The sequence below is a fragment of the Aspergillus brasiliensis genome, assembly GCF_001889945.1.
Source record: "Aspergillus brasiliensis CBS 101740 unplaced genomic scaffold ASPBRscaffold_26, whole genome shotgun sequence".
Taxonomy (NCBI): domain Eukaryota; kingdom Fungi; phylum Ascomycota; class Eurotiomycetes; order Eurotiales; family Aspergillaceae; genus Aspergillus; species Aspergillus brasiliensis.
The window spans coordinates 18,325-42,808 of NW_027137467.1; the positions used below are offsets into that span (position 1 = coordinate 18,325).

Sequence of the window (24,484 nt, forward strand, 5' to 3'; positions counted from 1 at the left end):
ATCACTTAATTTTCTCTGACTAGATGGTAGATGGTGGAATAATCAGTGTGACGCAGCTCAATGACATGACACGAGAGACGTATATGTAATGAAAATTTTCGGCAACTGTAGAATTGTCGATAGAAGTTGATGAGAAATCACCTGATCAGCAGCTGATCGAGTCACGAGGGCGACGACTTGATCCTCTTTCTCCATCCTTCAGTCAGTTTCCAATTACGTCCGCTAAGTCAACGACACTACATTGTTCAGTACCACATATCGATGCAACATACATTACGGCCATCTCACCACGTGCACACCATCCTCAGGGTCACTCCGCATCGATGGCTCTGAAGCTCGATGGCTCTAGAACTGGGCAGTCTCGAAGGTACTCCCGGACAACGATTCCTTCTAGAAGAAAGAATATCGGACAACCAGGTGTTTGATAATTTAGGGGTATGTCTTCTGCCTAAAATCGAACAATGGCTGACCAGGGGCTTATCTCGCTGAACCGTTGCAGCCTAAATAAACGCGGATGCTGGAGACGCGCAGCCACTCCTGTGGTTCCCCGCAACTTATGGAGTGCACCGGAGCAGAATACTGGTTTTTGGTTAGCGGTTGTCTTTCTCTGGTATGCTTCGTCTCCTATGTTGCCCCTTAACTGAGAACTTTGAGTGAAAGACAAAGAACACTATAGTCATTAACAGCTAGCAGCATCTTAGGGACTATTCAAGGAAGCAGAACGCGCTACCCAGTCTTTCAACGCTGCCTATGACATGCCGAACTAGCGTAGGTAAAAAATGTCTTGGTTATTTTGGGATTCTACGGTTAACGATCTCGTGTGAGACATGACCAATATATGGCTGAGACAAGCTTTAGCCAAGCTTTGGGACGGCTGTCGGCATCGTATCCGGGATTCCTAGCCTGAACAAGTTCTGAATCATGGATGACTGACAGGGGGTACACGAGGATCAAACTTGAGAATGGATTGGAAGGTTTGCTCTTACATCCAATGGGGGTTGGATCTTCTGGCCCACTATGCCGAATGATTGGTGAGTTCATGGCTGCATATCCAGGGCCAGTTCACTGTCGGTTAGAGTGGCTCGGGTTAGAACTCTACGGAGTAGGGCACCCAAAAGCCAGGAACAACATCTTCGGGGCAGCTTATCACGGTGAGACATGGATAAATATTGGAGAATCATCAAGAGAATCATCGCCAATGAAAGCCGGAAGCAGACCCACCGGGAAAATCCAGTTCGGATAGCGGCTGTTTTCGGCATAAATATTTCCCCAGGAAGCGCATCCCCTCAATTTCGCGCCCCGTTGATCTACGCTGGACCGAGACGACCACAATGCTAATGACATGGCGTGGTAGTGTTATTCCCATCTGACCATCTACTACGCCGCTGTTCAGGATTTAATATCGATCACCGCGTTTTGATAGCAAATGACGGGGGACGCGCAATGCCCCTGGGATAGCGCAGGTTAGTCGGTACTAGCGGAGGCACTAGCAAAGCTTGACCCAACAATGGCGCAGGAGAATCCTGCTGCCTAGCTCGGATTGGTCGCCCTCAGCAGCGTGAAACAATTTGCACGACATGAAGACCTGCCATTCGTGCAACTCGATCCTGACGTACGATCACCGGGGAAGACAATGAAGTGCAGATTGCCCCTGCGTACGGAGTAGCGGAGATGGAGGCTGCCAGCTCGCTTATCATGTTTATGAGACCACCCGGTGACCTGACCCATATGACTCGTCTCAACCATGGCATCGCCGAGCTCCATCAACATGTTATCTTCAGCGGGCCTTTCCAAGACATTTAGTGTGCCATGAAGTGATACCAGTCGTCATTGCCACCGTTCGCCAGTACTTTTTGGGTTAGCTGGTCCGCCCATTTCTTGAAATTGCTATGCGATTATCCAATTTCAATATGCATAAGCGATATCTCCGGTTGCAATCGTTGGCTGTCGCCTTGTCCCACTCGTTCCCCTTTTCGACACTTTCCGGTCGCTCGGAGAATCAATGGCATGCGGGATTTTCCCTCAATATAATGCTGAACCTTGCCGTTCATTGCGACTGAAACTGCGCTGTTGTTTCATCTTTCCACTGTAACCAGCCCATTTCCCGGCAGACCTTTTGGCTGTCCTCTGCCCATCTTCGGCTGCGGCATAGCATTTCCTAACATGCGCCACATTCCTGCATGGTTCGTGGCCTGCCTGGCTGCGGCCACCGCCTCGGCCTCTGCCCCGAGCTGCAGCGCTGATAGCAAGTGTCCGGAAGAATATCCTTGCTGCTACAGTGAGCACAACCATGCCTCTTGATCCGCATAGATTCTGACATATCAAGGTGGACAATGTGGTGTAGGAACTTACTGCCTGGGAGGTTGCAATCCTCTCGAGTCGTACTCGCTGGACAGCTGCACGCCCGAACCGGTCTGCAAGAACCAGACTTATACATTCACGAACATGGACAATGCGGTCCTGTACGACCACTATCTTGGTAACGCGTCCGAATACGACTGGGTGTACAGCGGCTACCCCAAGATTAAGAATGAGAGTCTGTGGTTGACGATGCCCAACGGCACGACGGGCAGTCTGTACTCCCTGAACCACTACATCTGGTACGGCAAGGTATCGGCCAAGATTAAGAGCAGCCGGACGCAGGGTGTGGTGACCGGATTCATTCTGATGTCGGATGATTTTGATGAGATCGACCTCGAATGGGTTGGATACAATCTGTCGAGCGCGCAGACCAATTTTTATTTCCAGGGCGTGGAAAACTGTATGTTTCTCGCCGGTATTGCTATGCTCCTAGCTGACAAAACTAGATACCAACGAGGTCAACGCCGCCGTTTCTACCGGCAACACGTTTAGCGAATGGCACACTTACACGATCGACTGGAAGCCCGACGTGCTGGAATGGCTCATTGATGGCACGGTTATGCGCACCCTGACCAAGAACTCCACCTATAATGCCACCTCGGGTATCTACCAATACCCGCAGACGCCGTCCCGGCTGGAGATGTCCATTTGGCCAGGTGGCTCGGAAGCCGAAGGAGCGGGTACTATTGAATGGGCCGGTGGTCTGATCGACTGGGACAGCACGGATATCCAGGAGTACGGCTACTTCTACGCGCAGTACAAGGACATCACGGTCGAGTGCTACCCCGCGCCGTCTGGCACTATTCACAAGGGTGATACTTCATACGTGTACACCAGCGACAGCGGTCTCTCGGACACGATTGAACTCTCCGGCAACAGCACCGTTCTCTACAACCTGGAGGATACCGGCCTGAACATGACTGCTGGCACTAAGGTGTCCGATTCAGCCACGGCCTCGGCATCCGCCTCTGGAGCCACTAGCACCAGCAGCGGAGATAGTAGCAAGAAGGAGAGTGCGGCGTCTGGATATGGTGAGCGCGTGATGGAGGGATCGGTGCTCGCGGCAGTCGGTGCGGTAGTTGCACTGAGTCTGTTTTAGAATACACCGATCTGTGTGGCAAGATGTTATGTGGTATATATTATCTTCGAGCGTGGATATTCAAATGTATTACTATAGTGTAATGATAATACTGGCAGTGTAGACGTACATATATCATTGCTGAACATGAGATGTTGTCGTCGCAGATACTTCAGTCTACATGGCCAAGTACATTATATCAAACTTCCGGAATTCTTCCATACCCATAGACATAGCCACACGATATCTTTCACGATAGATACAGACATACTCCATACTCCCTACCCACCACCGCCAGAACATAAGAAAGGTTACACTTCAGCAGGCACCCCCGTACAAGCCAGACAGAGATTCCGCACGAGCCCAATCCCCATAATAGTACACAGTAACACGCGCCAACTCGAATCATCACACCCTCCATCCATCCATACTCTCTGTAACCCACACAACCAATCCTTCATCCCTATCCCCACAACCACCACAATTACTACCACAACAACACTACCAATCCACACCCCCCTATTCCCCCATTTCCTCCACCCATTCCCCCCCTTTAACCCTTTAACCCACTCTTCAATAAGGTTAACAACAACCCCACTCCCCCCCAACACAACCGGCACCCCAGTACCAGGATGGGTACTCGCCCCAACAAAAAACAATCCGCGGATAGTATCATGCTGAATCCTGGGCCGAAAGCACAGGACATTGAGAAATGAATGGGACAAACCGAGTATGGCCCCTCGATCGAGATTATATTTCTCTTTCCAGGTGAGTGGGGTTTCGATCCTCTCGGTGAGAATGTGGGAGGATATGTTGGTGCCTGTTTGGTTCTCGATTGTGGATAGGATGAGGGAGCGGAGGGTGGTGGTTGTTGTGTGCCAGTGGGCTGATTTGTTGTGAGTTGCTAGGGGGGATGATGGTGATGAGGTAGAAGGTAAGAGGTGCGGAACAGGGACGAGGACAACAATAGCATCAGTGTTTGGTGGTGAAGCTGACGGATCGAGTCTACTTGGGATGTGCAGGTAGAATGAGGGATTGTCGGGCACCTGGTGTTTCTTGAAGATGGTATCGAAGCTGGATTTATATTCTGATGCGTCCGGGAGGAATATATTGTGGGATTTTAGTTTTGGAATCGTGGTGTCTAGTCCCCAGTAGAATGAGATACTGCTGCAGGAGGTGGGTTTCTTTGCTAGCGATTCGCTGTAGCTGGTCTTAGGGAGCAGGTTGTTGTATGCGTAGGTGAGGTCCGCGTTGATTATTACTATGTCTGCTGATAGGGTGTCCCCTGTGCTTAGATGCACTCCTGTTACGTGTTTTTGGTCGTTGCTGAGTTCGATGCGTGTTACGGGGTTGTTGAGGATGTAGGTCGCTCCGTGGCGGATGCTGATGTTTACTAGGGCGTCGAGGATCTATATATATCTTAACATGTATCATGCACAGTAAAAGGGTGATAAAAGGGGCATACAGTTCTAAATCCCCCAACAGGATACCAAATCCCATCCGTCATCTCAGTATACTGCAGTAGAGAATATGTCGCTGGAGCATCAAACGGACTCATACCCAGGTACATACTCGCGAACGTGAATGCCTGCCGGAGTTTATCAGAGCGAAAGTAGCGACTCGCACGGGTGTAGATGCTCTCGAAGATGTGCAGTCTAGGCAACGCCACGAGCAGATCCCATCGGAGTAGACTCCAAATAGTGGGATAGTTGCGATGAAGCACATGTTCGCAGGATAAGGTATAATGTCGACCGGACTCGATCAGGAAGCGAAGAAACCCTTCGAACCCGTGTGGTCCTTCGTAGGCTTCGATCTGGGCTTTGATTGATGGAATGTCGCTGGACAGGTCGATGTGATCGTGATCGGCGAACCAGATGCGGTAGCTGGGCTCGCATTTGCGGAGGGTGATGCCTTCGGCGGAGATGGAGGTGTCCAGGTCGTGGAAGATTTGGTGATAGAAGGATGGCATAAGGAGGAGAGAGGGGCCTTGGTCGAAGCGCTTGCTGTAATCAGTATTGAATTGAGATAGATATAGATAGAGGAGGGATGTACGTAGTCATCCTTTTTCATTAGGGAACAGCGCCCCCCGATGTCTGCGTTCTTTTCGACGACTGTCACTTTGTAGCCCTTTTTGGCGAGGCGCGCTGCGACGCCCACGCCGCCGGCACCACCACCTGTTGCTTGGTTAGATAGGAGTATAGAAGAAGGGGTTTTCGTACCAACTACTATGGCAGTGGGAGGCTCCATTGGGCTGGAGAGGTGCTTTGACAAGTTGATGGATGGCTGCAACTTCTGACGCGTCTGCTCGAAGCTTAAAGTAGTGCGCATGTTATGCAGTAGACAATGTTTCAACTTAGCTGACGATATCGGCGTCATGAGCTTATACTTCAGAAGTCTAGTGACAGGTATCCATGGTTAGGCCAAATGCCAACAGGAAAAATCAAACCCAAACAACAAAAGGACACCAAACAGTCCGGTACAACAATTTGAGTTCTCTTAATCTGGGTATACGCGCAGAACATGCTAATTAACTCCCAATTCTTCCGCCTCCCAATCATACGCGACTTTCACTCGTTCGCCCATCTCCAATGGCTGGTCCAACCTCTCCGACAGAATATCCAGCACATCAGGTACATCCACCTCCATGTTATGCTTCTCATCTACCGGGTCTATCATCAGTACAGCGTACGGCTGATCGCGCATTCTTGCGCCCTCATAGAAAGTAAAGTCCGGCCTAGTTGTTGGCATAAACTCCACCAATAGTGTATCCTCTGCAGCCCAAAGATGGTTATGTAAAGCACTCCCGTGCGGACCAACCACTGCTTTCACATTCCGATGAATGTAGCGTATCAGTGCGTCCGTGCTGGGGAAGTCCTCGTGGTTGAAGACTTTAAGTTTCTCCTTCTTTCCTCTCCTATCGAGAAGGGATTGGATATCTGCCAGGAGGATATCCTCGTTAAGTACTTGTCGGCCCGCATTGAGGGTTAGTCCGTTCGAGCGTGTCATGTATAAAATCAGCTTCCGAGCTGGCTTCTCCACTGGCTGAAGATCATCAGGACTGAGCAGAGAAAGGGACTTCCGTGTCAGCCAGGGGTGGATGAGCGGTGCACGACAGCTCCAGATGAGCTCCGATGCTACGAAGCTCGTATCGCCGTGCAGCACTTGGTCTGCTGGATACCCGAGGGAGGACCACAACTCCTTAACAGACTTGTGTCCCTCGCGCCCGGTAGCTACGTAGTGCGTCTGATAGTCTCGCGACTGAGCGACGACCCGCATGCCACGATCGAGAAAGTGCTGCAATGACCACGAGTCTGGGATATTTGCAAGCAGCACGCTGTCATGAGTGGGCTTGTCGCTGCTAGGTACAACATGGGAGGTTGGAGCGAAGCTGGACATGCATGATTGCATGATCCACTTGTCGAATGGTGTAGAGGCTGATAAAGTAACGTTTTGAAATACCTGCAATATGAGTCTCTGTCTCTTATGTAAAAAATGTGAGACTCACATAGACTTGACCGTGTTTTTCGGGATAACGCAATCGACCGTCGATTGTATAAGCCCGATCCCACAACATCCAGGTAGTGTTCCACCACCGTTCGGCATCTTCGGGACGGGAGGCAGCGAATATTGGAGGGCTGATGGTAAATGCAGGGTATATAAGCTCCTCAGCGGATACTGCATGGGGTAGTGTCTGAGCGAGACATGGTGCGTAGTAACCGGGAGTTGTGCCGGTGCATTCTGTCAGTCTAAGGGGATGAAACTGGTCGCCTGTAGAGTGGGAGACTGAGATATGCTTCCCTGGATCCAATCCAGGCGTGACGATGCGGACGGTGTGATCTCGGATGTATTTCGCCTTGAAGAAGATGAATAACAACAGAATAGACAGTGCAAGCGACAGTAGGATGCGCCGCATGGTGGTAGTAAGTAATTTTGAGGGGTTCAGTATACCCTGAAAGCAGTGAGGTATATTCGTTAAAGGGCAGTAGGCCGCGGCTCCATTTCCAGCTTGTTTCTATTCATGATGACTGTCGCAACGCATTCTTGTGTATGCTGAGCCCCAGCGATGACGCACAGCTGCCTTGGCATCTAACTGAAATCCAGGCAGTCGAGTTGATAGCCTCATTTCTGCTAAGTGTTGGGTTTTCCGCACTGCCCCTGTGCTTGGTCCTCTGCCGAGACTTCCTGTCAGCTTACAGTTTGGCACGCCTGATCAGCGACCACCTACTCGGACCCGGCCGGATTCAGGCACCTCGGAAGCCTGAGCTGACAGATGGGTTATATTATGTATTGATCTGCGGTGTCCAAACACGGAAAACAATTCAGAGTTACTTATTCAGGCAGGAGATATAGTTGCAGGAAGCGAGGTGAGCTGAAGAGGGGCAATTCAGTTGTGCTGACAAGGCCAGCCAATTATGATCATTATCTGGGACTAATGCATCTGAAAGCTGACACGCAAGAGTGCACAGAGAATTGATCCACTGAATTAGGTGATGATCTTCACGCGGGGGATGCCGGGGATACCGCCAACCCACTTAAGACCTGCTCCCGGTGAATGTCAATCCTCTGGCGACTTTTCGAATATTTTTCTACATCACGCCATTTCAGCAAAAGCAAACACCTTCTAGTGTCGGTAAACCCAGTGTGCGTCACCTGGCACCGCTGACGAGGTTCTCCAGTCGATACGACCACACAACTGACTTCCGGTCGACAATCTTGGACATATAGACTGAAAACAGGAGTAACAATGGGCCCATGACTGCCGCAGCTACGGTCCATGCCAGGAAGATGACATGCCAGGCGGACGCGTCGTGCTGCGTCTGCCAAAAGTCCATCCCCCACAGATAACGGCAGACAGCCTCCAGGATGCGATTGCGCATGACCATGATGAATAAAGGATGAAACAGATATAGTGAGAAAGAAACCTTGCCGAGGAATTGCGCGGGACGAGACTCTAGCGGAACTCGAAGGAATCGATGGCGCCTGAGCGTTCCAACAAGAAGGATCGCCCCGACAGCGTGCCACCCCCTGATGCGGATCTCGGATTCTACATAGAACGGTAGCTCGAGGTGAGACTGAAACCAGAAGTCGGGTGGGAAAGTCGGATCTTGTGGGAGGCACAAAAGGTAAATGCCGCTCACGAAGACGAGCCCGGTGAAGACATTGATACAGTTTCTCCCAAGGATGCTCGTTTTTCGTGTCTGGCCAGGCTCCCATAGATCCCAGGATGCCTCATGCAGTACATCAAGCTCTGCAAACAAGAGACCCGCAAGAAATGTTGATATAATGGGTGAGCCGAACCACATGAAGGCGGCGCACAAACAGGCGATTGCCGTCAGCCGCATCAAGGGCCTGATCGATGCAAGGCCGAGTATCACCAGATAGACCGCCATTGAGCATTGGTACTCATATGAGATTGTCCACAGGTGAAAATTATATCCTGTCACATAGAACGGGCCACTCAGATTGAGAGTTGTTAAAAAGGTCATCATGAGACAGGTGAGATGAGGTTGAAGCGCTGACCAGGGCTGCGCTCCAGTACAGCCCTCCCGGTCACCCGGGACCCAGTCAATCACGCCAATGTAATAGGCCACATGAGAAATCATGCACAAAATCAGAACAGGAATGTAAAGTCGAAACCCGCGGCGAAAGACGGAAGACGTAAGCTTTCGATAAAAACGGGCGGGGGCATCATCACGGAGTCGAATGATGGAGAGGGACACGGCATAGCCTGAAATTACAAAGAAGAGAAGAACCATGGACTGTCCCGCAAAGAGTAAGCGAAACGGTGGTAACTGGAAGAAACGGCGATTGTCCTCCGCGGGCGAAGCCCAGAATGATCGATAGGGAGCTCCCATCTCTCCCACCGTGAAGTGGAACCAGGCCACAATTGCCGCGGCTATGCCTCGCAGACCATCCAGCCAATTCTCTCTGGCCTTGGCTGAGGCCGTTGATGCCATAGTGAGTATTAGCTTTGGAGAATAGGGATACGCTTTGGACAAGGAGGATTATGGTGTGACATTTCTGACATTTTCGTCGACTGCGGGGTTTAAAAAGCACGGCCAGCAATAACGCTTGGTACAGTTGCGATGATTTGAATCACAAATCCCGAATGGCACGGAAGCGTAACATTGAAGAACCGGCTGTGGCGCGGCCCTTACTGGATCACCGAACAGATCCTACCTATCAAATATCAAGGCAGTGTGGTACCTAATGCATAAGATCGCAACATTGGCGCCTTACTTCCTTATTGGACGGCTAGGTGCAGATCACGGAGCTGATCCTCCATAATCCGGTCAGGGATCAAATCCCGATCAAGGCCACTAGGCGCAGGCTGCATTACTTGAACAGCTCAGCATAATGTGGTAGTGAGATAAGCACTATCGTATCAGCAGGGTCTGGATACGAGGTAAATATTAGAACTCACACATCTTATGTAGATCACAGATCTATCATCATACTTGTCGTATATCGGTATCCTCGCCACTCCTTGAACATGCTATGACATAACCAACCAAAATCACAAGATTCGTCGATTTTCCCGGGATCCTTTGTGACAGTAGTCAGAGCTATAGAGGGAATGGTCAACATCCGAGGATATTACCATCCTCACGTGAGATTGGGCAATCAAGAATAGTGTAGTTAAACTTTGAAGAATATCAACGGTGCATGCTCGCTGCATGCAATCCCGGCTCGCGCGCAATGCCGACGTCGAGGTAATCCGTGCCCAATCGCAATGGATAATTGCTGTTGGCACTCAGGATATCACAGGATTCATAGACAACACCATAAATTTGGAAGGTCAAATCAATGCATCCGTAATCAATCTGAACACGGAAATCGTGGCCTCCAACTAGTGGGATGAACTCGGGTGCCTTGACTTGGTGGTACATCTCCCTAGCGCTTATAGGCTATGTGCAGGTGATGGAGCACGATATGTGAGTCTGTTGTCTACGGCCGCCTGAAGACCGCGTAGCTTGATCCAACATGGGCTGATCGTTCGCACGGCAGGCTTCATCACCGCCATATGCAGGGACTGCGCAACATCACATTAGCAACCTGACAAGGTAACTGGATAGGAGAATGCATTGGCATCAGCACTAGCTGGGCACGCCTTGATCCATCGAACGATGAGGGCGGATAGCTCATTGCTGTTGTAAAATGTGTTTGCATTGCCACAGGCCATAAAAGGCAGCGGCTCAAGTCACATATAATGCCACAAAGAAGGCAGAACAAACTGTCTTACCATCATCAAGATCAGTTACACTTGGGCCCTTTCTCAGTAGAACGGTTTGACGCCTTCTGTGCCGTCGAAAACCTTATTTCATTCCATTATGTACTACATCCCCAAACCGTTGAAGCCACATAGTGGCATAAGCTCCAGCCAACGATTGGTGTCCCTGGCTGGACAAACCTTCAACTTCCTTGGCTGCATCGTCGCGGGTGTGATATATTTCTACAGCTTGATGTATCTCGAGCAACCCTTGACTTTCGACATGATAGCCAATATCATCCTGGCAGAGTATTGTCGATGGAGAAACAACCAGAGACGCAGGGATGCCGCTCTACAGGAAGAGAACGGTAGCCTTGGTCTTGCCGAGAAGGGCAAGTCAAGCGAGCAGAGGCTGGACTGTGTGGCTGCTGTTGTTGGGTATAGGGAGGAGCCTACCCTGTGGAAACGGGCATTGGAGAGCTATTCGCAGGCGCAGAACTGCAGGTTTCTCCTTGCATGTATAGATGGAGACGCAGAAGAGGATCGAGAGATGGTGGAAGTATTTCAAGATGTGTGTTACCCTCTGTCTGTATGGCATTGATTGACGTTGCTTGACCAGGTTTACCCGGAAACGTCCGCCTTGATGCACCTAGATATCCCTTTGGCAGAGATTGCCATGCAGATGGACCGAGCCAGGTCCTCCAAGACAACCGATGCTGAGATTATTGCTCAGTGCTGCTCCGTCGCCAGAGGAGCTCTTGAGAAGAATGAGATCGCTCTAGTCGGTGAGAAGGCGATCTCTAGACTATGCGTGAGCCAGCCACACATGCACAAGAAGGGCGTCATGTTCACATCCTTTATAATCTCTTTGGTGCTCTCCGACATTCTCGACATCGAATTCTTATGGACATCTGACTCAGATTCGATTGTGATGCCCGATACATTGACCCGTACGATGGCAACATGTGCCGCGGATGCCGGGATTGGGGGTGCCAGTACAGCACTCACCATTCACAACAAAGATGAAACAGTTATCACGCAGCTGGGAAACGCCGTCTACCTGAACGAGCTGTATCTGGCACGTTCTTTTACTGGTGCCGCTGCCGCAAATGACTGCCAAAGTGGACCGTCTGCTGCTTTTCGCTTTTCCGCGGTGAGTGGAGAGTTGCTCGCTTGGTATAAGCAAAGCGTGCTCGGACATTGGATGGTGAGATAATTCCGCACCAATATATGAGCATATACTGACCATGCAGGTTGTGAACGAGGATCGACATCTGACAACTCGTCTCCTTCTGAAAGGTTGGAGAGTGGTTTTCGCATCCGACGTGATGACTGCCACTGAATCACCCACAACATTCAGAAGGTGGCTATTGCAACAGGTATGTGTCTAGAGATGTACCCGACTCGATGATAAGCACCATGCTAAGATATCCAGGTTCGCTGGAGCCGAGCTGTGCATGTCGAAAGCTTCCACCGACCAGATGTCTACCTCATGCAGTCTCCCATTCTGTTCTTCGCCGCCCTTCGGCGACAGTTTGCCGCCTTTATCGTGCCCCTAACTGTTGTGCTGTACCTCTGTTCCGGGATGCTCGTGATTAGAGCCTTTTCATTCCAGGATTACGCATGCCGTCTTACGCTGACGATCACCTACCTTGTGCTTCGCAATCCATACCGCCCAACGATGACGGAGTGGATGTGGAGCCTTCCGGCAAATCTGTTCTATCATGTTCCGTTGCCTGCCATTCAGGTGTGGAGCTTTCTGACAGTGCTCCATGACTCATGGGGGACGACCATGAGAGCCAACAAAGAGGTGGGCAAGCAATCCAAGCTGCGTCTCAAACTTTGGGAAGTCGGGTTCTTTGTCTTCTGGATGGCTATCCTGGGTGGTGCCTCGGGGCGATATGTTGCAACGTCATTGATGCCGGGTTCGGTGGATGTGGTGGCGTTTGTTCTTGGTGGAGTTGTGTCTGTGTTGATTGTATGTGGATGGTGGATGGTTGTCGCAAAGTAAGAGGAGCTGTCAGATCTGCTGAGTGGGCGATCGGCACAATGGTGGATGCTTCCCTTGTCGACTTACCTGGTGTAATATGCTTGGGCATTACCTAGAGGATAGCGGAAGAGTGATAAAGGATATGAAAATAGTCGTACATTCACAGGACCGATGGAGAGACCATGTCCATTGATGCTGAAGGGGTAATGGCAACGGAGGGGAGAATTGGGAAACAACCGGGCATACAGAAAGAATAGACGTCCTCAGTCACCTGATTAATCTACTCCACAAAATACATGACCGTCACATTAGTGCCGTGTTTAGTTAGACGGTAAGTAAATCATACATAGCCAAGACTCTGACATGAAATCGCTCGTGAGTGTTCCGACAATGATTCAAGATATATATTTCGTCATCAACCTAACATTTAGACATTACATCTACTTCCTGGTCGCCAAGAGCTTCTTCTTAGTCCTTTCGGCGCTGTCCTTAGCATCAAAAATACCATAGACGCTGGGATGCTCCCGAGTAGCTTGTGCCCAACGGCTAAAGTTCTTGGCTTCCGCCAATGCCTCCCAAATTCCGGGCTCGATCAGTCCAGCCTCCTTGTCCGCGAACGCGTGCAGACGGATGAGGAACGATCCAAGCAGCACCTCCACCAAGGTCAACTTGTCACTCCCACCGAAGAACGGACCGTGCTGCTTGCCCTCCAATCCCTGGTATAGGAGCGGCTCGATCTCCTTCTTGATAGCAGCCACGTAGGCCTCGACGCCGGCCCTCCGGTCGGCTTCGGTGGCGCCACGCAGGGCGGTGTTGTAGTGTGGGGCAGCTTTGCTGGAGTAGGTATCAACGAAGAAGGCGATGCGGGCGCGCTGCAGCGCTCCCTCGGGGGTGTTGGAGGGGGGGACCAGGTGGGAGGGGTGTGCGTCGGCGAGGAACTGGGCGACGATGGCGGATTCGGTGATGATTTCGCCGTTATAGGAGAGGGAGGGAACAAGACCACGCTTTTATATTGAGCCTGGTCAGCTAAGGTTTGTGGGGGGTGGATGTGACGGTCGGACATACCGGGTTAACTTCCAGATACCATGGCTCGCGTGGGGTGTCCAAGTCAATGGTGACCTCTTCAAAGGGAAGACCGAGCTCCTGGAGAGCGATGTGGGCGCGGTGAGCCCAGGGGCAGCCGCGGTTGGTGTAGAGAATGATCTTGGGGGAGGACATGATGGCTATGTGATTCAGTGGACGGTATAAACAGCTGTCCGGTTGTGAAGAAGATGAAGATAATCGGTGGGACATGCAGCGGGTATAAAAAGGCCGGTAGAAGCGGGGCATCGGCAGATGGAACCGGCGGGGAGGAAACGCGGGAAGAAAGCTTCCACGACGCGATTAATAATGCCCTGCCCGCCGGGTGATTTCTAGCCTGCATGGCATCACCGCCGGCCTATCAATTATTCTGCGAGTCCTACAGGGTTAGTGACGCAGAAAGGCGATGGAATTCGTCATCGAAGACGTTATATTGCACAATCTAGGGTATAATCTATTTATATTTGGGCATGTTATATAACACATGATGGAACAATATGACTAGCGGGGTATCGTGTGCTCATGGCAACATAAAAAGGTCATGCAGGCATCTCGAACGGTGTACCTAAACAGGGTACGGCTGCGACTCGCGACGAATTTGACTGGCACGACGACCAGCATGTCTTTCGCGATCGGCGGCCAGGGTCTGGGCAAATTTGCTGCGACGACGAATTTCGGGACCCTTCCAGTAGAAGACGTAGATCGGAATGGCCACCAACGCGGCAATGCACCCCAGCAGTGTACTACCCCAGGCCAGATGGAACTTGCCACCAATGTTCTCATACAGAGGGGTCGCATACATGGTTGCAATCCCAGCGAGGAAGTCACGAGCAAAGCCGTTGCCACCGGTCGCAGAGGCAGAGTAGACACCGTAGGCTGCTACCATGTAATCAATGGTAGCCATATAGATCGCGTAGTTGGCGATCGCGATCAAACAGGCGAAGATCATTGGAGCAATCCAGGGAGCATAGGCAGGGCCGATAGACGTCCATGCAAATCCCAGCAGGCCAATGGGCTCGAGCGGAGCTAGGAAAAGAAGCAGAAGAAGACGGCGCTCCGCAAGACGGGCAGCATTGCCCTCCTTCTTGCGAATCTGGCGTTGCCGCCAGATGTCAGGCAGAAAGATAAGGTATGCGATGATATAACCGATCAGGATGGCACAGAAAGCGAGGCCGTTGGTGAGGGTATTGAAGCCCCACTGATCAAAAACGAGGGTGAAGGATTCCGTGAAAGTGAAAATCAGAGCGTCAGAGAATCCGGACAGGAGTGACAAACAAAGGACAATGGGCTCGCGGATGAACATCTCAAAAGGACGTCTCCAGATTCTCAAGATCTCTTTCACACTAAGTCGACTTTCCTTCAACTCGTTGGGGCCATAGATGTTGGGGTCTTCGCCAGACTTGCGGCGACGCTTGGCTTCCCGATCCAGGAGGATGGTTGATCTAGTTTCGGGAACCAACAGAAAGTGTAGAGCTTGGGTGAAGCCTCCGACGATCAATTGCACCCAGAATACCCATGGCCACGTGAGGTACTGGCCAATGAAGCCGCCAAAGACGGGACCGATCGTAGAGCCGCCCACCGAAGAAAGCACGACGTATGCGACCGCAAACCCCTGGTCATCAATTTCCCACATATCTGCAGTCATACCCAGAGTGACCGAGCCACCAGCAGAGCTCAGACCACCCAGGAAACGGCATACCACGATGGTACCAAAATTAGGTGCCAAAGCGCAAGGGATCTGCCAGATGTTGACTAAGAATAAACTGAGCTGCATGATCGGCCATCGCCCGAATTCCTCACTCCAGGGCGCCCACAGCTCACAACCAAAGGCGTAGGCAACCAGGAAGATCATCTGCCCGACACGGGCCGCTTGGGCGCTGACATTAAACTCATTTTCAATGCCGGTGAGAGCATCCGAGTATACACCAGTGTTGAAGTTCATGGACATCTGAACCATGAAGACCACGGTTAAAATGGTCCATTTCTTGTACCAAGGGAAGCAAAAGCCAAGTTTGTCGTAACAATCGTCCTCAGTTAGCTCCCGCTTGCCATCAGATCGTTCTTTTTTGGAAAGATCGGTATCACTCTCAGAAGTTGGCTGGGACGCATGTTCAGCCTGCTGGGTGAAAGGATCGTCCGATTCCGATCGGCGGGTTAGGTTCCGGAGAGCGTCGTCTGTCTTGCCAGACTTCTTCTCGTCAAACGTACCCTGATTGACAGGGGCATCGTCCTGCGTGGTGGGCTCAGTGGCCGTCATGGTGATAGAGCCGAGGCGCAGTCTAGCACAGTATGGGAACCCTTGTCATGCGGGGTGGAGTAAATAGAAAGAAAGATTGTAGAGAGGACCAATCAGTATCTGAGGAAGGTCTGAAAGAGAGGAGGTCGATTGGACTGAGGATGATGCTGGAGTGACGATTGATTGCCAGGTGGGACGTGAGGGATCTTTATAGATCGCTGATCTCTTGTGGATGGCATCTCCCCTGCACGGTACATTATTCTTCCTCCGGGCACCTGGCACGCAGGAGTTCGTAGCCGATGTGTGCCAGTGATGACATGACGTGAAGGCTTACCCAGAAACTCCAATTAGCAAACCACAATAGATGGGTGTCCTAAAAGGGTAAACCGAGAAGGGGTTCGCTAACAAATCCTGATAACAATGCCATTCGGGGCACGGCGGAAGAGATCTTCTCCCCTCGTTGGCGTCATAGTTCCGGCCCGTCAGACCAGGAGCCTGGGGTCCCCAATCAGAGGCGGGGACTCCTGGATTTGTCCGGCTCGAACCATCATGCTACTCCTCCCAAATGTCAACCACGGAAAAGCTAGTATTATTGACCATAGCAACAACAGGAGTGCCTGTGGATCGGAGGTGTTGGGGTTGTTGTGATTGTGTGAAAGCACTGGTTGCGTGGCGACCACTGGAGTCGGTTTCCCTCAAGGCGGGAAAAGGTCGGAGAGGCAGATACCACACGGCCGAGGTACAGCCCGAGGTGCCTGGTTTGAGGTACAGGACAGGAAGTTCCGAATGGCTGAGAAAGTGGCCCAGACAGGAGGTTTCACTGGACTTCACGACACGCTGTGGAGTAGACACGCTCCGTCGTGGGAGACTACAAGATGCAAAAGCATGCACAGTCACCTGCTGAGGCTAACCCGATCGGCACGACTGTCCGCCAGGGCAGGCGGTGAGACATGACGTCATGTTATCTTCCCCAGAGCGCCAGTAACATCGCAGTGTACTACTCCCAGTTAAGCCTAGTAAGAATGGCCAACTGGTTTCTGCCTGCATTCTGCCGCCCTTCTCCGTCCGATTCTACTAACAACACACTAACAGCACACTACTACTCCGTACTCCGTACTTGCTCCTTCACCCTCCATTTCCCCAGTCGCTTCTCCCCGTCCTCCCCAGCAAGTTCCAAATGTCCTTCTCCTCCACCATGACGCAGGGTTCAGCTCGCGTGTCAACTGACAACGTCACCTTGCGCCCTGCTATCGTTCTCCAACGTCATGGCCCCTGTGGTTGCTGCCAGATGCCCTCCCTCATCATATTTGGGACAATATCGGCTCGGTCCTTGCAATCCAGTGACTAGCCTCTTGGCTACGAACCTAATCCGCCGCCGGCCGACCTCTCTCGGCTTGAAGCCATGCAGCTATTCCGCCTGCTTGTCCGGCCGACCGATGCAACCCGACGCCACACCTAATGTTGACCCGAAGAACGATATCGCGTCGAGGGGAAGATATTGATACATTTCAATAAGCTTCGCGCAAATCTACGGTCCAGATAATCACTATAGCCGCCAGTGTTTCCTCTGCTCACATGAACAATTATTCTCTGTCAAAGGCGTCGAGACTATGGGTAAGTACATCATTCAACCCAGGCAGCCTCATTCGCAGATAAGTGCAGACTCAAGTGGGAGGAACAACATTTCCGCAATCATGTTTCCTTTTGGTGCTCCGCGTTTCTCGCCCCCGCTCCCTCCATCGCACTAAATCGGTGGATCGCAACAAGGCATTTTATCGGCGATTCTCATTGAGTGAGTTGTGACCCACACTGCATCATCTCCAGGCCATCCACGCAGACAGCCATCAAAACCAGTTCCGTCTGCATTCGATTATCATATGATATTCGGATGCATTGCTGTATTCGTCGCAGTCAAGTCTAGTAACATGCATTGTGTATATGCATGCCGGCGCTCTCGGCTTTGAGTCACATCCCACGTTCTCGTGTCGGGTTTGTGGTAGGGTTCCGCATCATTCCACGATTGGGGTGGTATCGAACCCGAGCAGCTTACTGGTAGAAAAGCGCGCAGCACAAGGCTTGAATTGATCTGCACCGGCACAGTCACACATTCTGGTGTTCTGCCTTAGCCGGAACTGGTTTCCCTGACTCCTAACTGCCTTGACCGTGATGCACAATGTACAGTATATTTCACGGTGAACATAATCGGTAACTGATCTATTCGTGATGTCCATATCGATCTGCCACACGGAAACAATACATGCAGCCATGGGGTTACATCTGAGCAGGCCCTCTACAGCACAGTACTTGACTCCTAAACGAAGACACTCAGTCACTTCATTGTCAAGGCCAATAGCAGTATGGTTTGACAGGACAGCCACTGCAATCTGCAATATACACAGTCCAGCTAGCCAACTCTAGTTCGTTCTCCGAGCAATAATTTCCACTCGCGTGACCAACAACTATCCATTCTACACTACATAACTGGGGATACGTGCATTTTGCTTCCACTGAAATAGGTGGTGGCAGTACCTGTTGTGCGCCCGATGTCCATTAAGCCCAAATTGTGCTAATGCATCATCAAGCATCGCCTAAGGCAAGCCATAAGATTATAGCGTGTCGCCAAGCCCCATTCAACAGGGGGCGCTGGTCATGGCGGACGCGTCGGACGGAGGCCATCATTGCCGTCCCGGGAGAGTCGGGCGACTCCGACGGTGCTGCCGTGCCCGGGAACATAGCACAGGTGACAAGAAAGTTTGCTGAAACTCAAGTTGTTGAACCGTGTTAGGCAACTACCGACCGACATATTTGTAGGTGTTCAGTGCGTTCCTGATGTTAGCAGAAGGCCATCCGGGTGGCCTTGCAGTGACTGTATGACCACAGCTTGTCGACAAGGCCGGAAAACCCCCGACTCTGGAACGAGAAGATTTCCACCTAAATGGTACAAGTCCATAGAAACGCATGGAGATTCATATTCTTCACGCGCCTATCGGAATTTCAGCTAGCGCGCACTTCGGTAACATTCCGGGGAATCGGAGAACAGTAGTGCCTGCTTATGCGAACTGCCTCGTTTCCTGACAGCGTCATTGGACGGAATTGTTGGTCATATCGTTTTCTTCCTGGCTGTGACTCCGATAGCCTTTACTGGTTAGCAACACAAGGGAAAATGTTCCCAAGTTTTTTAGCACCCTTACTTAGTGACATGCCGGGCTGTCACGTCCAAGTTCGTGGCTTCAGTAGCGGGGTTCTGAAACAGATCCTTGCTCTATTATTAACATCGTGGGAGATTTAATAATCACTTTGCTATCATTAGACTCCGGAACGCTATGCTGTAGGGTAGTACATAGCTTTTCGTGTTCAGATTGCGTGGTCTCCTCTATCCCTCAGCACCCTGACTCTTTATCTTTGCTTATCTGGATGTCTGGTGGGCTAATTAGATTGATAGCGAAATGTATGCCAAGCATGGCTTGGCACTTGATATATATAATCTTTTGGCAATTGTCATGGTCCATGGTTCCCAAGTGTCCAGGGCCACCATTACTGCGATGAATTTCATCCCATCTTGTGAATACTATAGACCAACTAGTACCATTACTGGCTAAGAAGACAAAAATTCCATGAATACCAGCAAATTATAAGATAGCCCTGAGAATCAAGTCAGAGTCCATTCATTGTGAATCATGTTCCTTCATTAAAGACCTAAGGTATTGATGAGCCCTTGTAAGATCGCTACCGTTATGACCTCTGCTTTCTCTATCATGTACCTTTCCTTTACTGAATAATGCGTTGCCGAGCTGATTGAGTTCACAGTACAGAAAGTTCAGATTTGGTATGCCTTATGTTACAAGTAGTACACCACACGGAAGAGACGATAGTGGCCTTTGTCTTTAACGCAAGTCATGACCAAAAACCTAAATGCAGATTGACGGAAAATACACCTACTATTATCGTGCGTGTTACTTATTGACCCTGTGGAAGTTCACGTTCCTGTTACAGAACTAAAGGAACTAATAATATTTTTTGAGTAGCAATTTGAATATTAGGTAGATTGAGGATATACTCGAAATCGGCTTACCCTTCCCTCATAGCTGCCATTTCCTCGCGAGCCTCATCTCCTTCGTCTCCATTGCGATGACCCGCGTAGAGCCTCTCCAAGATCTTAAAAAGGCCTTCCTCATCTCCTTTCATTGTTTCCCTATGCTTCTTGTCCACCCATCCTTGCGTGTACCCACCACCGAAATCGATCACCCATGCATCATCATTCTTATCGATCAACACATTGTTCGTCTTTACATCTCCCCAGACAATCCCAGCCTCATGCAGCAACTCCACAGTCGTAGCGATTTGCTCCTCCCATTTCTTTATCTGCGCAAAGGTGACTTTGTCACGCAGTGCACAGGAAAGGGTAAGGTTCTCGCAGTCCACCAGCGATATCAGCATTCCGTAGACCCGACGGCTATCCTGGGAAACATATACCACGCCAACGAACTGAGGTACTTGCACGTCCTCATTGCGACTGAGTCCTCTTTGTTCTATTTTCTTGTACGTCTCCAACTCACGGAGGAATCCTCGTCTGCTGTGAAACTCCTTAAGAAAACACAGTTTGCCGTCCACAGAAACCTTCCGGGGCTTTTTAGAATATCCATAGTCGTTTTTGCCGAGACACTGCTGTACCATGTCGGGCGTATATTTGCCCCAGGTGGAAGGAAGAGCAAAATCACCTATGTCCAGACCGGGTACAAACAGCGATTCTCCATCCCCATGATCGTACCGGGGTTCCACTTTGTCATTCACGAAGTACAGCTGATAGTGACATGTTTCCGGAAGGAGGTAGTCACGCAGCGTGAAAGGCTGTCCATTCGATGGTGGGGCTTCTTCAGCTTCAGCAAGGATAGGAAGGAGTGGAGTCACAACCCAGTCGTAGAAATCCTCGGATGTGCTTTCGCCGTTTTGGTCGTCATCCATACCATTAAGAAAGCGCTTGTACACGTTGAAAGACGCCTCGGACTTGATGAAGTTCTCGGGGAAGATTTCGACCCGATAACGCTTGCCTTTGCAGGCAATGTCGAGTCGTGACCACAGGTCATGGCAGCCGTAAAGGGTATCCTGGACGGACCAGATGGGGTTTGAAGCTGCCATTTTACTCTGTTTTGCAGGAGAGGGTTTGATGTAGAGATGTTGTTTATGTCGTAAGTGGAAGTGAAGGTCAAGTGGCATATAAATAGTCGAAGGGCGACTTGCAGGGAAAGCAATTTGTTCACCTTTGGTGGCTTTTACCGCATAGCATTTACCACTACCTATACAGAGAAAAGAGAGTTCCTGTAGGCTTGCTTTTGTAGCTTTCCATACCCTCCTTGACTAATCCAATATATTAAAGTAACCGGGACCAAAGGAAGTATAGCAGCGCACGATACCCTTAAGAGAGTTCATAACCATATTTATACGGTACATCCCTGCTTTGAATCGGAAGCCCCCCTGTTCTAATCTACTACTAAGATTCCCGTTTCGGAATCCTCCATTGTCTTACAGAAAAAGAGCTATCCCACGCAGCTCACTATAAATATAATTTACATTCGCATCATTAGAACCACAACAGAAAGCCACAGCCACCAAAACTTACCAGCAAACTTACGTCCCCATTATATCCCATCCACGGTTTATACCATTCGAAAAAACTACTAAGAAAATGTGCTACTCATCCATCCGCCTCCACCGCTGCGGGCACATCTACCAAACCCTGACCACGCACTGCCCCAAAGCGCGGCCAATACGAGGCAGTAAGCGATTCGCACCATGCTCAGAGCACTCCACGCGCCATTTCACCTCCGTGGGCCCACTCTGTCGTAGCGGGGAGTGCTGGATCAAAGACATGAGAGACCGGGGTTGGAACTGTTGTCAATGCGGAGAGAAGGGAATCATGGACGGCTATGTATGTAATGGGCCTCCCTCAAGAGATAAAAGTGCTATTGGCCCGAATAATCGCTGCATTCATCTTGTTTGCTTGGATTGTAACTATACGGTTCCTCCTGATGATGGTACGTGGTTGTTGCCGTCGGATGAGTAAGCCACTTGTATGGCATGGCGATGGGTCAATGCGTTGCTTTCCTGGAGGGGGATATTTCTGGGTGAGGTGGGTTTTGATCTATTTAAGTGGCGCTTCTGGGAAAAGTTTGCTTTGGCTAGGTCGCTGCACTCCGTTGTTCGTTCACAACAGCTATTGAATGGAGGGTCTGGATTGGGTGTACTGGGTGCAGAGCTTGGTGCGCTGGTTTCAGATATGTTGTCCAGAACAATGAAATAATTGTCACTGACATGAGTCATTCTTCCACGTGTTACCGGGATGTAAGCTTTGAATAAACGTTCTTTAGTAAGGTTATCCTTTGTGATAGGCCACTGCGTCACCGTAAATCTCGGAAGCATCCCGCAGACATATTTATTACGAACAAGGGGACTTGTAGTCCCACAATAACCAACAAAATCATAATCTAGCAAGATAACCAAGAACAGGAATATAACACTCTATCACAAAAGATATAATACACATCTATATACAAGCACCCCATATCCCTTCCAACCTACCACCACTAAGGAAACCCAAATCAAGAAATAACAGTAACATTATCCCCCAAATTCCTACAATTCATCGGCAACGTAACCACCGCACCCTGCCCCCTCGCCACATCCGAATGATTATAAGTCGGATTAAACGCCATAATCTGGCCCACCGTAGACCCCACCTTATCCGCAAGATCCTTATACGTGCCATAAGTGAAATGGTACGGCTCAACATCACACACACTCGGACTACACTGCGGGACCTTCATGAAATTGTCCACCTGCACGAGTGCATCCGGATCACTGACTCCACCTTGCACGGTAGCGGAGAGGGCCTCGACCGTGATGTTGAGTCGCAGGGCGATGGTGCGGATCGTGTCTCCTTTGATGGTGTAGTAGGTGTGAGGACCGCCGGAGACGCAGTCGGCATAGTTGTCAGTGGGGCTGGGGGTGAGTAGGCAGGTTGAGTTGTCCGGGGTGCAGGTCTCGGGGGGGATGAGGAGTTGTTCTCCGGTTAAGAAGGGGATCGTGGGATCGGCCATGCGGTTGAGTCGCGCGATGTCGCAGATTCCGCGGTTGAAGGTGTTGGAGACGCTGGCGATGGTGTCGCCGGCTTTGACGGTGTAGAGACCGACGGTGGTGTTTAGGTTGGAGTGGTTGCAGGTGGGTGCTGCGGAGGCTGCCGAGGCAAGGAAGGGCAAAGCTGCGAGGGGTAGGAAATGCATGGTGGAAGGATTGATGTCAAATGAATGGTATGTTCAATGAGTGACAGGGTTGGTAGCAAAGGAGTGACTTTTGTTGCGGTTGAATGCGAGTAGAGTTTAGATGCATGGAGGACTGAGTGCGGCAGAAGCCAATTTATATTCTGTCAAGAGACTGCATCCTTCCATGGTCGGCTCAACCGTGATGATGCGTCCAATGTCGCAACCAGATGCTCGGTGCAACAAATCGGCATGGAGGAGCGACGTCGATCAGTCGCACACGCGTCAGCTTGAGCAATATAGTACACTCGGAGATAATGGCCTTCCCGTGGGGACGGCCCCGCAAGGGTGAAGATCTCATCCCGATCGAGTACCCTCACAGAAACTATCCGGGGCCGGCCAGGCCTGTGTGCAAATACCGGTGTTCGTACTGGTTGACGAGGATGTGCCGCAGAATAAAAGTGGGTCATGATGATTATACCTGAGTAAGGAATAGAGTATGGGGGCAATATATATCCTGAAACTACCTCATTACTCCATATGAAATATCATCCCCCTGAATTGGAGTGGTGTATCCATCTTATTTTTGGAGTTACCGACCCCATTTCTTGGCATGTCCAGAGAAATCCGGGTTCTGGATGAAGTAAGTTTCGGGAAGGGGTATACTAAACACAGCTTGTTTTGAAGTAGCCGTCAACACGTTCCAAATCTTGTAACGAGCGTTGGTGGAATTTGGTTAACTGTGCTTGAAGATACGAGGACGTCATAATAAACCATCATCGCTACTCCGCCGCCAAGGACCGGTCAATTGCTTCAACTACTGTCTAACTTTTCCTTGGCATAGAACCCGGCAATCCGCCCGGGAATTGCCGTGAGGTATCCGCCGGCATGCCGATCGTTTCTGACCCCGGAGATCCACCCCGAAGCAAAGATCCACATTCGGGGGTAACTTGCGAGGGGGTGGGACCGTGAGGATGGTATCCCCGACTTTCCCGGGCCGTGTGGAGTCGGGTGGATGCAGTGTATTGTGACTGTCATGAAATACATGATACCTGGGCAGGATTTCATGTAACGAAGTTGTAGACAAAAAGGCGCTAGTCCCTATATAAATCTACTAACCCCATTAAGCATCATTCTGGGCTTAGTGCAGGAATACACGATGATAACGTAACGTTTCGTAATTGTAACCATCTTTCGGAGTAGATGACAAAATTACAGTATACTTACACCATCCCTAACGTGGACACGGCAACGATGGTGAGAATTAATATTAGGA

The 24,484-nt window shown here is 50.5% G+C and overlaps 10 protein-coding genes across 10 annotated transcripts; 3 read left to right on the forward strand and 7 right to left on the reverse strand.

Annotated features, from left to right (window-relative positions):
* The first annotated feature begins 189 nt into the window (after positions 1-189).
* ASPBRDRAFT_435559 (uncharacterized protein) lies at positions 190-687 on the forward strand. The gene is made up of 2 exons (XM_067625020.1): positions 190-367; positions 500-687. The coding sequence occupies exons 1-2, from the start codon at positions 324-326 to the stop codon at positions 642-644; spliced, it is 189 nt and encodes a 62-aa protein (XP_067473141.1). The 5' UTR covers positions 190-323; the 3' UTR covers positions 645-687.
* Positions 688-2,163: 1,476 nt separating this feature from the next.
* Positions 2,164-3,460, forward strand: ASPBRDRAFT_60150 (uncharacterized protein; the record flags this gene model as incomplete). The annotated part of the gene is made up of 3 exons (XM_067628175.1): positions 2,164-2,278; positions 2,327-2,761; positions 2,808-3,460. The coding sequence occupies 3 exons, from the start codon at positions 2,164-2,166 to the stop codon at positions 3,458-3,460; spliced, it is 1,203 nt and encodes a 400-aa protein (XP_067473142.1).
* Positions 3,461-3,992: 532 nt separating this feature from the next.
* On the reverse strand, positions 3,993-5,767 carry ASPBRDRAFT_201407 (phytoene desaturase family protein; the record flags this gene model as incomplete). The annotated part of the gene is made up of 5 exons (XM_067621547.1): positions 3,993-4,010; positions 4,060-4,848; positions 4,905-5,438; positions 5,492-5,613; positions 5,659-5,767. 5 exons carry the CDS (start codon positions 5,765-5,767, stop codon positions 3,993-3,995), a joined length of 1,572 nt encoding a protein of 523 aa, XP_067473143.1.
* A 195-nt stretch (positions 5,768-5,962) lies between these two features.
* ASPBRDRAFT_60152 (uncharacterized protein) lies at positions 5,963-7,352 on the reverse strand (the record flags this gene model as incomplete). The annotated part of the gene is made up of 2 exons (XM_067628176.1): positions 5,963-6,898; positions 6,945-7,352. 2 exons carry the CDS (start codon positions 7,350-7,352, stop codon positions 5,963-5,965), a joined length of 1,344 nt encoding a protein of 447 aa, XP_067473144.1.
* Positions 7,353-7,718: 366 nt separating this feature from the next.
* On the reverse strand, positions 7,719-9,722 carry ASPBRDRAFT_435645 (acyltransferase family protein). Its single transcript, XM_067625021.1, has one exon. The coding sequence runs from the start codon at positions 9,394-9,396 to the stop codon at positions 8,086-8,088; it is 1,311 nt and encodes a 436-aa protein (XP_067473145.1). The 5' UTR covers positions 9,397-9,722; the 3' UTR covers positions 7,719-8,085.
* Positions 9,723-10,770: 1,048 nt separating this feature from the next.
* Positions 10,771-12,660, forward strand: ASPBRDRAFT_139217 (glycosyltransferase family 2 protein; the record flags this gene model as incomplete). Its single annotated transcript, XM_067619071.1, has 4 exons — positions 10,771-11,220; positions 11,269-11,856; positions 11,903-12,028; positions 12,085-12,660. The coding sequence occupies 4 exons, from the start codon at positions 10,771-10,773 to the stop codon at positions 12,658-12,660; spliced, it is 1,740 nt and encodes a 579-aa protein (XP_067473146.1).
* A 419-nt stretch (positions 12,661-13,079) lies between these two features.
* Positions 13,080-13,857, reverse strand: ASPBRDRAFT_60155 (glutathione S-transferase family protein; the record flags this gene model as incomplete). The annotated part of the gene is made up of 2 exons (XM_067628177.1): positions 13,080-13,643; positions 13,705-13,857. 2 exons carry the CDS (start codon positions 13,855-13,857, stop codon positions 13,080-13,082), a joined length of 717 nt encoding a protein of 238 aa, XP_067473147.1.
* Positions 13,858-14,284: 427 nt separating this feature from the next.
* Positions 14,285-15,976, reverse strand: ASPBRDRAFT_201412 (uncharacterized protein; the record flags this gene model as incomplete). The annotated part of the gene is made up of 1 exon (XM_067621548.1): positions 14,285-15,976. The coding sequence occupies one exon, from the start codon at positions 15,974-15,976 to the stop codon at positions 14,285-14,287; it is 1,692 nt and encodes a 563-aa protein (XP_067473148.1).
* A 4,047-nt stretch (positions 15,977-20,023) lies between these two features.
* ASPBRDRAFT_139214 (uncharacterized protein) lies at positions 20,024-21,091 on the reverse strand (the record flags this gene model as incomplete). The annotated part of the gene is made up of 1 exon (XM_067619070.1): positions 20,024-21,091. One exon carries the CDS (start codon positions 21,089-21,091, stop codon positions 20,024-20,026), a length of 1,068 nt encoding a protein of 355 aa, XP_067473149.1.
* A 1,460-nt stretch (positions 21,092-22,551) lies between these two features.
* Positions 22,552-23,232, reverse strand: ASPBRDRAFT_60158 (uncharacterized protein; the record flags this gene model as incomplete). The annotated part of the gene is made up of 1 exon (XM_067628178.1): positions 22,552-23,232. The coding sequence occupies one exon, from the start codon at positions 23,230-23,232 to the stop codon at positions 22,552-22,554; it is 681 nt and encodes a 226-aa protein (XP_067473150.1).
* Positions 23,233-24,484: the final 1,252 nt, after the last annotated feature.